This window comes from Metopolophium dirhodum, chromosome 4 (assembly GCF_019925205.1).
Source record: "Metopolophium dirhodum isolate CAU chromosome 4, ASM1992520v1, whole genome shotgun sequence".
NCBI lineage: Eukaryota > Metazoa > Arthropoda > Insecta > Hemiptera > Aphididae > Metopolophium > Metopolophium dirhodum.
The window spans coordinates 11,809,042-11,822,440 of NC_083563.1; the positions used below are offsets into that span (position 1 = coordinate 11,809,042).

Below are 13,399 nucleotides of genomic sequence, written 5' to 3' on the forward strand. Positions count from 1 at the left end.
TTCTCGAATACACGTAGTAGTCATCCACAATTAAGTGTAGCCGTGTAGGACATATGTACTAGGTACCTTTAGTATACATATAGTTATACTTGTGTAGTTTATCTTTTATAAAGATTTTAAAGTGATCGTCGACCATCGTAAAATTAAATATGTTCTATAAACATTTTTACACATTCCACGCGTGCAATTTTTCAATATTTTGTGACTTATGTGTTATGTCATTTCTCAAATAAGTACCGAATATCTATGACGAAACAACGTTTATTTTTGTTGAAATATATGTTTACAGTATAGTACTTACCTTGTAATGTCCATTATATAAATAGACTAATTATTTATCGACACAACTTGTATTACATTTTTTTTCGCCTGGACACAACTCATGCGTATCTCACAAAATTAACCGGTCAAAACTCGTGTAGGTAAGTAGTTAACTCAAAATATCTACCAGACACAACTCGTGTAACCTGAAAAAACCCGAGGGACACAATTCCGAGTTTGGGACACAGCGAGTTTCCAGATATTAGGCTCACTCGGAAGTCGGAACACAATTTAATGTAGCTAATCATCATAAATGAACGATCATACAATCTTCAAAATTTTTGAGGCTAGAATAGTTTCTTAAAATATAAGACAGAATATATTACAACGATAAATTGTTCATAATAAAACAAAGGTTTTTACTTTTTGTATTTTATTTTTTTTATTATATTAATTAAACGGTTATAATAAACACAAATTATAATCCGTTAGACGTTTTCAATATCGTATAAAGCATAAACAATACTTAGTAAATAATTAGGTACTCCAATTAAACTTTTAAACACCATTCAGTAGTTTTAAATTTCAATATAAAAATACTTTACTAAAAAAAATACCAATGGATCTAATATAATTATATAAATACCTACGAAACAAAAACATTTTTGTTATTAATTAAAGTTCAAAATAATACAGTATATTATACTTAAGCTTAACATTAAAATTTAAAAAATGCACATTATTTAGCTGCATAATGTTGAATAAATCTTGCAGATGGATCTTTTACTTGAGTCCACATGGGCATCCAAAAGTAAGGCATGAATTTAGTAGATAGTCCTTCGTAGTATTTTTCGAACATATCCCTAAAAATAAGACGTTTAAATTAATTTAATGCGTTCAGTTTGTTTAAAAATGCATATAGGTAAGGTACCTCGTGTAATGCTCATTGACGCATTGGTTATTCATTATAAACAGTCCGCAGGGTAAAAGTGCAGATAGTTTACAGTTTAAAATTAACTAAATTAATATAATTTCGAATGTACGTTGTACATTAATTATATATTTATATAATACAAACATGCAGTACGTATATTAATATCATATTATTTTATTAGAAACATAAACTCAATATGATGTAATTAACGTAATAAGGATCATTACAAAAATCAAAGTTCTTAACTTTGATGCAGGAATTTCCTTGGTCAATTTGTTTTATCATATTTATATAACTAGTAATAAAGAATTAATTCAATTTGAACATAATATATTAATATGTATAACTTAAAAAATGCAACATAATAATAATTTTAAACATGTAATTTGGCTATGATAAAATGAGCCCCTTTCAAATATGTGAATTACATGCCTACATAATATGATAATGACTAATAAAGTAATAAGAGTATTTTATTTATATAATTATACTATCGGAGGACGGATTGGCCGAGCGGACTAAGGCGTCGGTTCGAACTCGGCTACGGGCGGCATTTTTCTTCAGGCAGTCACGGTGTCCGGGGAGAGAGGCCACCATCCCCCACCCAGACAGGGCAGATATCTGCGGGTGCCCACTTAAAAATTCTGCCAAAACAAACACACACGTGTTTAAAACCTACAATACCCTCCCCCACAGTTCAATAGGCTATTGACCTCAGTCGAAGCCTCAACCAAAAAAAAAAAATTATATTATGTTTTAAATGGTACAATATTATATATTGTGTAGAGTGTTGACCATAGTATCTATTTTGTACACATAAACATAATACATATATTATTGGTACATACCTATAGTACAGTGACTCTTTTGAATTCGGAGGGCAATGTTGGTATTTTATTGCTGCTTGTTTTAAATCTTCATCCGTGTATTTCGGGTCAATCCATTCTTGGATAATATTGAACAATGATTTTTTGATTGTTGTAACTCCATCACTGTAACCATATATTTTAAGTTCATTAATTATTTTAACAGGAATAAAAAAAAACTTGTTCCCATTCAATTTAAGTTATACCGGATGATTCTTTTATCATTGAACACTCGTCACTCATTATTTGAAAAAGTATAAATGTCTTTGAAAAATAAAATTGTCATGGTTTTTAGTTGTAATTTAACAAGTTTAGTAAATATTATGTTTTACAATTTAAATACATGTGAACAAAAAATACGCAATTACTTGAATCTTAATTCACGTTCAAATTTTAGAGCTCTAGTTCAGAGTGAAAGATACAGAGTTATATGTATTTAAATTTTAAAGTTTAGAATGTTTAGATGCACGGAGTGGAATGGTACGCGGTCACCCCGCAAAATGTCGGTCCACTACTTCGCTCATCAAAACATTAAATACTTAAAAGTTATAACTCATCAGCTAGTGAAAAACTACTAGTCCTAAATTCGATTTTTATAAATTAAAATTCTCAGAAAATACTTTGTTGTATGTGGCGATTCAAAAAATTAAAAACTTAATTGTGCAACAAATTGCAAGTTGCAACTATGTAGAAAAAAATATTTTCAAAAACAATAATACTTTTTGAATAATGAGTGTCCTATACGTTAAATGAATCACCGGTATAAGGTATAACTAGGTCATCTATATAGAAAAAATCGAGTTACTTTTTATGGAATAAAAATCGTATATATATATATAGGTACCGGGTACATATTTATGTAAGTTCGGAACAATATGAGGGGCAACAAAGTAAAAATATTATTTTATGAGCTCAACTTTAAATACCATATTAAAGAATAAATATTATTTCACCCTCAATTTATTATGCATGACGCGACGTGGATATAAGGTCAATAATAAAAAATGTATTTTATTTAAGTGTATAGGTAGCCAGGTTGACTTGGTAGTCAGGTAGGTATACCTATTAATTTAGTTTACTATACTGCAGTATATATATATCAAGTATAATAGACACGCTCTTCTGATGGTAAATTATCTACTTAGGTACATTGTTTAAACATCGATGGTCAATGAATATCGATTACGTAATAGCTATAGTGTTGTGTTGATATGATATATAGGCACATTTTTTATAATACTCGTAGTTAGTAGACCGTAATCTATATGGCTGGCTTAAACAAACATTGTAAAAAACTTTTAAAAAAAAACTCAATGACTTGATGCCCGTAACCGGGCGTGACCTATAGGCTATGCACTACCTAATGCCTATATTTATAATATCGAAGCATCGAAGTAAAATAATGTAGTATTTAACATGATATATATCAGTGGTGAATTTGAAGTGTTGATGGATGGATCACCACACCCTCTTGGGAGTTATTTCTTACCTTTTATGTATTTATAATTATATTGATCTATAGTAATACAATTCTAAAATATCCATTTAGCCATCCGGAAACCGTGTTATAGGTACAATTGGGCCTATACGGCTATACCCAATGGCCATGACTCAGACAATGATTGATGCCATTACGATCCACATCTAGACATTTCGAACAGGAATAGTGCCACCGCCGCCCACCGGGTCGTCAGTTATGCAATTCGATAAAAAATGTTATGACATCTTCATATTTCTCTCTTAAAGACTTTATATGTAGTTTATACAGTCTATAACGAATTTATTTTACTTACCAACACTTTATAACTGTAGTATTTTTTTAAGCGTAGACGCCTATATTTTTAAATAAATTCTAACCTATTGACTAAATAGGACAAGCAGTCTGGTAGTCTGCATTCGAATTGCATGCCATCTCTTAGAGTGTCTGTTTTTTTGACTTAAAAAAAACCTATATGACTACGTCCTACAAAAGTATGTATAATAAATTAGGTAATATTATATTATACCTGAAAGCTTCTTTATGCCTCCACAACACTTCGTTCGGCAACAGACCTGTGCCGTCAAACGCCGAACGGAGGAGGTGTTTTTCAACTTGGTTTTGCGGCTGTCTCATCGTCTTGGGGAGGCTCAGGAAATACTGCGTAAAGCGCAAATCTAAGAAAGGCACTCTCAATTCGAGTCTGAAAATCCAATCGGCAGATGAGTCATTGACTCATTTGATAATTTTTTTTTTTTAAAGGTATATTATAGTTTACAGATAACTGATAAGTACTTATAATAATAATATTAAATGAAATATGTATCTAGCAGATATTACGAACCCGTGTGCGGCCGTTGTTCTGTCAGCGCGTAAACCGTCGTACATGAATATATCGCCCAGCAACCTGAGACTCTCATTGTGCGCGTGGTCTGGCGTGGGCGCGTCCCTGAAGTAAATATAACCCTGTGCCACCTCGTCGGCACCTTCACCACTACACAGGACCACCGTGTCCGTATTTTGACTTATGTACCGTGACACCAAGTACATCCCTGTAAGAATCAATTTAAGTATATTATATTGTGATGTCGTGTAGCGCATGTCATCATCAAGGATATGTACGTGTTATCCATGGGTAAGCTATATAGGTCGGTGCCAACTATATGGATACGATGGCTCAAGGGTGAATCCAGTGGGAGGGGGGTTTATAGACCCCTGTTGTTGTCGAAGCCGAAAAATAGAAAGGTTTAACCAATTTTCATTTTGACCCCCCCCCCCCTAATAATATTTTCTGGATCCTCGCCTGTAATGGGTGATTACTGATTAATTATTTAATTATTATTTTATTAGTACCACACGATGCTCTGATTGTTGTAATGTCGGCAGTTTCCAACGTGTATATCACTTTGTCAAGTACGCTCAGCACATCTTCAGCGGTAAAGAGCACTTCGTGGTGTTCCGAACCTATATGTTTGGCCACTTGTCTTGCCGCCAATATATCTGGACTGTCCGCCATCCCGACCGAAAATGTCTATCCTCAACAAGTTATTATGAGTATATTATACATAATTATCTTGAGTTCTAATTTAAATTATTTTATCATTTACCTGAATCGGGTACGGGAGACCTTTTTCTTTGGACAACTTAACCAATATGGAAGCTATTAAACTGGAATCCAACCCTCCGGACAATAGGCAACCAATACGACGATTCGACATCATTCTCTTTTCAACAGCTTGTGTCAGTAAATTACGAATATTAGCATGAACAATTTCTTCAGTCAAGCCTGTAGTAGAATCTTATATTAGCATCAAATCAAAATAGGCAACAAAAAATATTTTTTAAACGTGCCTTCTTCCAAAGGTACTGGCGGCAATATAGGTTCCTCAATTTTAAAAAACCGATTCATTGAGATCAACTCCAGTTTTCCGCCAGGCAAAATATTATACTCGGCCATGTGACCTGGGGGGAAAGGCTTCATTTCCCATTCGGTAAGTCCAAGTTCATCGACCAAACATGTCAAACCTGCGTATAAGTATTGAATTTTTATTGTAATATTATATTAAATACTATAATGCTGGGTTGCATGAACAATCACTAAATATATAATGAATCAATAGTGAGCTCATGTAGTAATCCTTTCAACATGATTTAGTGGCCCTTGATTGGTCAATTCAATTTTAGTGAACCATTATATTAATACATTTTTTATGCAACCCAGCATAAGTATACTAAAAAAAAAGGTGGGTAAGTGGATGTCGCTCTGCTGTACAGTAGGTTACAAGTGGGTCACTGTAACGGATGGTGTTTAATTTGAATTCAATGATATAATATCATTGTATAAGAAAAACGATTCTGAGCGAAAACGGTCAGTCAGCCTAATGATATTACCAAGTATATTTGATAATATTATTGTGAGTAAAGTAATTTATATATTTACTTATTTACGTGGAGCCTTGTTTTAAATTTTCAATCCTTAGCTATAAAAGTTGAACTTTTTATAAATTTTTAACTACAATAAATAATTATTAAATTATAAATTTGATAAATTTTGTCAAAATTTGAACTTTAAATGCTTATAAAAAAAAATTGTGCTTATGTATTTTTAATATTTTTCAACTGCTATTGGAACGATATATCAGGAGCCTTGTATTAAATTTTCACGCTTTTTTACCCGAAAAAAAAAATTATATTGATATTTATAGAAAAAATAACTAAACAAATTGAAAACTGACAATGCCCTAAACAGCTCAAAAAGAGTCAAATTATTTTCAAAATTTTATTGTGTATAGAAAATGCTAAATTAAAAATACTTTAATTACAACAAAATGAGAAAATCGTTACATGAGAAATCGAGTAAATATCAAATGTGAAAATATGAACCTATGAATTCTCAACTCAAAATAATTTGTTAATTTTCGTGATTTTTCCGTATTTTTTCAAGTTTTAAACTTTAAATGCTTATAAATAAAAACTGTGACTAAGGATTTTTAATATTTTTCAAATATCATTGTAACAATATAGTAGAAGCCTTGTATTCAATTTTCAAGCTTTTTTAACCAACAAATAAAGTTTTATAACATCTATAGAAAATATACTAATAGAATTAGAAACTAAAAATGTTCCTAAACAGTTCAAAACAAATCAAAATATTTTTTAAAATTTTATCGTGTATAGAAATTGCAAATATAAACAACCAGTGAAAATTTCATGTATATACGTTCTTTTGTTGTGAAGTTACACCAAAAACCAAAATCGATTTTCTCGAAAACAGATTTTGCTTAAAAATTCCCGTTTTTCCTTAATTTTTCTTTTGTTTTTAACGGCGCTTTTGAAAACTACTTGAAAATTTTTAATTTTGACCCCTTAAAGTACCAACTAAATTCACTTTCCTATCATAAAAGATACTGTTGAAGAAAATCCAAGCACTTTAACTAAAAGGTGACGATAGACACAAAAAAAAACACACATCATTGTAAAATCAATACATTCATCGTTCCACTTAGAATCTAAAACTTTTCCGTTATTTAAATCAAATGTTACTAACAAATCAATTAATTATCCAAACGCATAAAAAATAATTTAAATGTTATGAAAAATTGTGAAATGCAGAGAAATGGGATTGGAATTTTGTAATTACCTACTAATTTTAATCATACAATATTAGTACACTGAAGTGTACTGTGAAACTTTCTTAACTAACATTTAACGATTAGCAGAGAGCAGAGATAAACATATAAGGTACACTTATATATATACATAGGTTAGGTATAGGTATACAATTATACATTATACATATTACCTTGTTTCTTATATAATAATTAATAAGCTAATCTTCAACAGCGTATCTATGTGTAGATGTTATACTGTTATATACAATAATACATAATATAGTATTGTATAATACATAATATATCAGTAAAACATAAGTGAAAAAAATTTAAGAAAACGGCCTTTTGAAAATTAATTTTATAATTTAAATTATTTTGTTTTGCAAAGCATTTTACAGTTTTATTTATTGCTAAAATTTAGTTTTTTTAGCAATATTTTTGTATGTACTTAAAACCTTAACACTGCAATATCTTAAATGTAATGTAGTAAAATTATTGTTTATTAATTGTTAATATTTAAACATAGTAAACTATTATAATTGGTGATAATTAATCACAATTATTAAAGAAAGAATAAATTAATAGGAAAATGGATGAGATAAATAAGATTTACTGACCTTTGAGTGTTATAGGTTATTGCTTATTAATAGTATAGCGATTTCACTTTGAAAGAATTAATTTTCAAGAATGATTCTCAATAACTAGGTGAGTCTCATTAAAAGAACGATTGATAAAGTTAACATAATAGCTTTATATAGATGTACCTATTACTTTACAACAAAATTATATTAATTTTTGTTTCGACATAAAAAAAGTGATGAAATAATGATCTGGATTGAAAATCTTTACCGATATTACTAATTGTATTTATAACGTTATTCTTAAACTTTAAAATAAGTGTGTGAATATACCTTTGAGTAGGCACTAATTAAATAATTTTATTTGCTAGTGTTTTTATCGGATATATAGAGTTAGTCTTAAGCATTATAATAATCAGTATTTTATATCATTAATAGTTAAATCTGCATACACAATACTATCTGTAATTTCATATTTTTTTTTATATTTTTGAGTATTCCAATGTATAAAATATTTCAAATTAAATTAAAATAGCTACTGGTCTAATAAATTCGTTTTAAGTATACCTACATAATATATTTTTGTAAGTAATACATTTGTTCATCACTATAAAAATCATACCTTAAAAAATTGTTAATCGACAATCTTTTTTTACACATATTATAACAAACCAACAAAATAAATAAAATTTTTCATATAATATATGTGCTTAAATTTTAAAATTTAAATACCAAACAGCGCAGGACGATTTTTAAATATTTAAATAAACTAAATCATTGACGGTTACCTTTTGCTTCAGAAGATATTCCCAAAATACCATTGCTGGACGCCAAGTAAAATAATGGCCTCACACCGTATGGATCTCTAGCAACGAATACTTTTTTCTTTAGAGAATCAATCAAACAGAACGAATACTCTGCATCTAATTGTTTTAATGTTTCATCAATACCGAAACTTCCATAAAGTTGTAGCACACTCTCTACATCACATTGAGTTTCGTAATTGAAACCGTGTTTTTCTCCTAGCTATATAAATTACACGTAAATAAAATGTATTATGTAAAAAATATATTGTAATTTATATAACAAAACCCGGAAGTTCAAACACTTAAACTATAAAGGTAACTACACTAAGGTCTTAGGTATTATCATAATAGTTATAGTTATTTCGCATATTCAATTTTTAAACGTCAAAAATGGTGAAAAATATCAATAAAAAAAATATTGTAATAAAATAATAATAATTTGTGTCAGCTATTTATTTTTACTAGTTTAGGGTTTTTTTTAAATTATTGACCTTTGTAAACTTAAAGAGATTTATAATATACAAATATAAATAATTTAACTAAATATTAGCTTGTACTTTGTTTTGGTTAAATTATAACGATTACAAATGATAATTATAGACTTACGGTTAAACAACCAAGTAAATAGGTAGATACCTACATTTAACGACAGTTTTAATATTTTGCAGATTATTAATACTAATTTTTAATTAAATTAAACGAAAAAAAAAATGTCGACCACTTTTACTTACTTAAAAATTTAAAAAATAAAATAAATAGAGGTACTCGTAACATAAACATTTTAAAAATTAAAAATTAAATATTGGTATACTGTATAGGTAATATACTAATATACTATGATAGTAAAGTAAATAAAATTAAAATTTTGCATGCTCAAGTTTATTATTTTTCAATGTCTTCTAAACTATTAAATTATTTACTGGTACTTATTTACCTGTTTCCAATTGAAAATTTCTCCGTTGCAAATCATAGAAACAAATGGAAATTTGTGCAATTTCATTGGTTGCATTCCGTAAAGGCTGTCAATAATCGCGAGACGATGAAATCCAAGACAGACATTCTGGAAAAATACATTTCAAAAAATTTCAATAATAAATGTATATTGTTTTAATATCTATAAGTTTTTTTTTCTATAATTACTTTCACTTTCAAATCATATTCCAATCTCCATGCGTCTGGGCCTCTGTGTTGAATCTTTGAAAAAGTCTTGTCATATTTAGAAATTGAATGCACGTCGACACCGAAAAGTGCCCAAATTCCACACATATTTAAACCTTTAATAAATATAACACCAAGGAATTTATTTTTTATTTTTCTTCTCTCGCGAATGTTCCCTGCCAACAGAAACTAAGCGAGTGACTGCCGGATCGTCTTATATTTAGTTCACTCGCGCTCAGTCAGCAATAGATGTGAACGAAATCATGTGGCATTGACATTGAACACAACTCTAAATAAAACGCACACTCTTTTTTTAATTGGCTCTTTTATTTTACAACAGTTTAGATATCAAACATTTTTTTTTTAACATATATATCCAATCAATATAATATTATGTAAATAATATGGTAATTAATTATTATATACACATAATATATTATGTTATTAACATTTAAATAACACATTTTTTTATTCCTATTCCTATCATAGTTGTTTGTTTTTTATTTCATTTTTTTATAAACAACAAAAATTTAATACAATTAAATTTGTACATAATAAATAGGTATTCAATAAATGTTATATATACGTCATATATTTAACAATCATACATTTTTAATGCTTAGTATACGAAAACAAAGTTGATGTCAATAACACAGAAATACAGAATAACACTTTATAATATGCAAAACAGATAGGCTGTTGAATACTGCGTAGTGCGTGTAAATTATTTCTGGATGTTGACATTAAGTAAACAATAAAATTATACTAATATGACAGCCGCCAGCACTAAGATACTAATGCAGTCATATATACTATTAAATTTATACCCCACTCAACAAAATATATTTTTCTTTTAATTTCTTTAAATTTCTGAACTAGAACTTACTTGGTTTATACCTACGATCATTTTTATTGTAGATGCTCAATAATTCAATATGTATAGGTACTTACTAATGTTATACATTTTACTAATATTTACCTAGCTACTCATAATAATATACATAATATATAGGTATAATATACTATTTACTTAGTTATTGCCTTAAAATAATTGATTAGAAAACATGGTCAACATGGTTTTATTCGCATAGTATTTTTATAAATATTAGTTATTGATTTTATAATCAACATGTTCCATAATAAAAAATATACTTTTGAGTGTGGTGGATTTTAAACGGACGGAGGGAAGGGTAGATTAGTAATTTTTTGTTACAAGGAAAAATTTAAAGAGCCCACCAAATAAAAACAAATGTGCATATTATACATACATTTGATATGTTGTATTGAACTTAAAACTAAAATATTACTATAAGAGTATATAACAATAATGAATAATACAAATCATTTTCGATTAAGATATAAGAAGACGAGATATCAAAATTATACTTGGAGAAACCACTCTCACAGGCCACAGCTTACTAGACTACACGAGTAACTGAAAGAGTTACAAGTAACAATTGTAGTGATTTTAAGAAAGCAGGACTAAGCATTAGTTTATATAAATTATACTTTCCTAAGGAATAAAAAACATTAGACACTACACACTAGTTCACTAGTGCATTACACAAATACACAATACTTTCCACTATAGCCGTAGTATGGATGTCCGTAAAGTTGGCATCCCGGCATTATCCGATTCAAAAAATGTGCCAATGTTTTAAAATTAAATTCAAATAATTGCAAATATCGTTTTAGAATTAGGAAATAAATTGTTTTTTTTTACGTAATGTATTGGACATCACTATTGGGTCCACTGGGGGTGGAGCGGACTGCATTAATTTGGCAGACGGACTAAAATTTGGAAAAAATGGTTAATGAATGTATTAATATTACAATGATGTGTTTTTTTATGTCTGTCATTACCTTTTGGGGCAGTAAGACTTCATAGATTTTCTTCAACAGTATCTTGTTCGATGGGAAAGTGAAACTATAGTTGGCGCAATCGGGAGATCAATATTTAAAATTCCCAATAGTAGTATTAACTTATTACTAACTATTTATATATTAACTATTGAGTAACCAAGAATAACAGTTTTAGTTATTTTGTTATAATTCAAAAATATTATTCTTTGATACTTAAAATTTCTCAAGTATATTATTACATAAAATATTGAAATATGATTATACGTAAATAATATTAATTCAACTTACCAGCTAGTAGCTAAATATAACGATTTAAATATTATATGTAATATCCTAGGCTGACTAACCGTCTCCATTCAGAATCGTTTTTCGTATACAAAGAATGATATTATATCATTGAGTTCAAATTTAACAGCATTCATTACAGTAACTCACTTGTAACCTACTGTACAGCAGAGCAACACCCACTTACCCGCTTTCTTTGTAAATAAATTTGTTCAATACAATGCAATTTTAAGTAAATACTAAAATACTTTTAAATAATAAAAATAAGCCAAATAATTAACAAAATAGTTCATAGTAAGCATACAGTAATATTGATTCATTTCAATTTCTACAATGTTGAATGACAATAGTTCGTATTAATTAAATGTACGAATAACATAATGCTAAGTAGGTACGTCGACAAATTTATATTTTTTGTAATAGGTACATATAAAAATAATATTTGTATAATATTTACAATTTTTCTAACGATATTTAAATTCTAAAACTATATTATTTTTAAAATGTTATACTTACCAGACAGAATTTACCGACTAAAACAAAAATGTTATGAGCTCATGCAGTTGGACATTTCACGGTCACGGGAGTAAGTATACTACCTATAAAATAGTAATCATGAACTTCGTTCAATAAATTTAGGGTAGAACATATATTTACTTAACATATGGATACCTTATGGCAAAACTAGTCACTTCGACCCTTCCCTATGCCATGTACTAACCATGAAACAACGTTTAGAGTATTGTGTATATACTATAGTATATATGCTGTATATAGTAATTTACTCATTTGTCACTGCAGTGCAGTATATACAAACAAAAATGAGTCACTATAAAAATGAATCAAAACATTCATCTGATATTCTAATGTGCACATTCCGTTAATTTTCTATATGTTTCCAATATTTGATATTATGATGAACTCGGTCATGTACAGTAATGATTGTAACACAGTTATTATTTTAATTTTCTATAATATTGTATGAAATCGTATTATTTAAATAAATTGTATTAAACTTGAAATTTTTCTGAAGAGATGTTATGGGATTGGGTAACATTTTAATCATTTAATGCGGAAAAAGTAGCTATTACCGAAGACGGATCAGCAACTGCATAAGAGCGTTATTAAGATACCTATAGATGTCCAGAAGTAGTTGTCAGTTGATAAAGATTGCATAATTTATATGGTTTGAGGACGAAAATGACCCTTCTCCCCCTGGGAATTTTTAACTTAATTTACTATTGTCACCATCACTATAACTATTATTAGATTGTAAGTAATTCTTATATCTTGCCCCGGGTGGGATTTTATCCTGCGGACGAGCTTGACCTGTTGTTTTTTTTAGAATTATTATAGTTTATTACTTTGTATTAAAATACGTTTAGAAACAGGAAATTTAGCATGCTCGCAGAGTGAGCTTTTCTATCTTCTTTAAATAAAGACCTCAATTTAAAAAAAATTGAATATCAATTAGATAGAGTAGAATAATATTATTCAGTTTTATGGAATATTTATTATATGTATATAATTAATTCAAAATCATTATAATTTAAGGTTTCC

General features: G+C 28.6%; 1 protein-coding gene across 1 annotated transcript; it reads right to left on the reverse strand.

Annotated features, from left to right (window-relative positions):
* Positions 1 to 677: 677 nt before the first annotated feature.
* On the reverse strand, positions 678 to 9,951 carry LOC132942873 (asparagine synthetase [glutamine-hydrolyzing]). Its single transcript, XM_061011554.1, has 10 exons — positions 9,674 to 9,951; positions 9,468 to 9,593; positions 8,516 to 8,753; positions 5,390 to 5,563; positions 5,146 to 5,324; positions 4,892 to 5,069; positions 4,383 to 4,590; positions 4,068 to 4,241; positions 2,044 to 2,187; positions 678 to 1,124 (listed from the first exon to the last, which is right to left on the reverse strand). The coding sequence occupies exons 1-10, from the start codon at positions 9,797 to 9,799 to the stop codon at positions 1,001 to 1,003; spliced, it is 1,671 nt and encodes a 556-aa protein (XP_060867537.1). The 5' UTR covers positions 9,800 to 9,951; the 3' UTR covers positions 678 to 1,000.
* Positions 9,952 to 13,399: the final 3,448 nt, after the last annotated feature.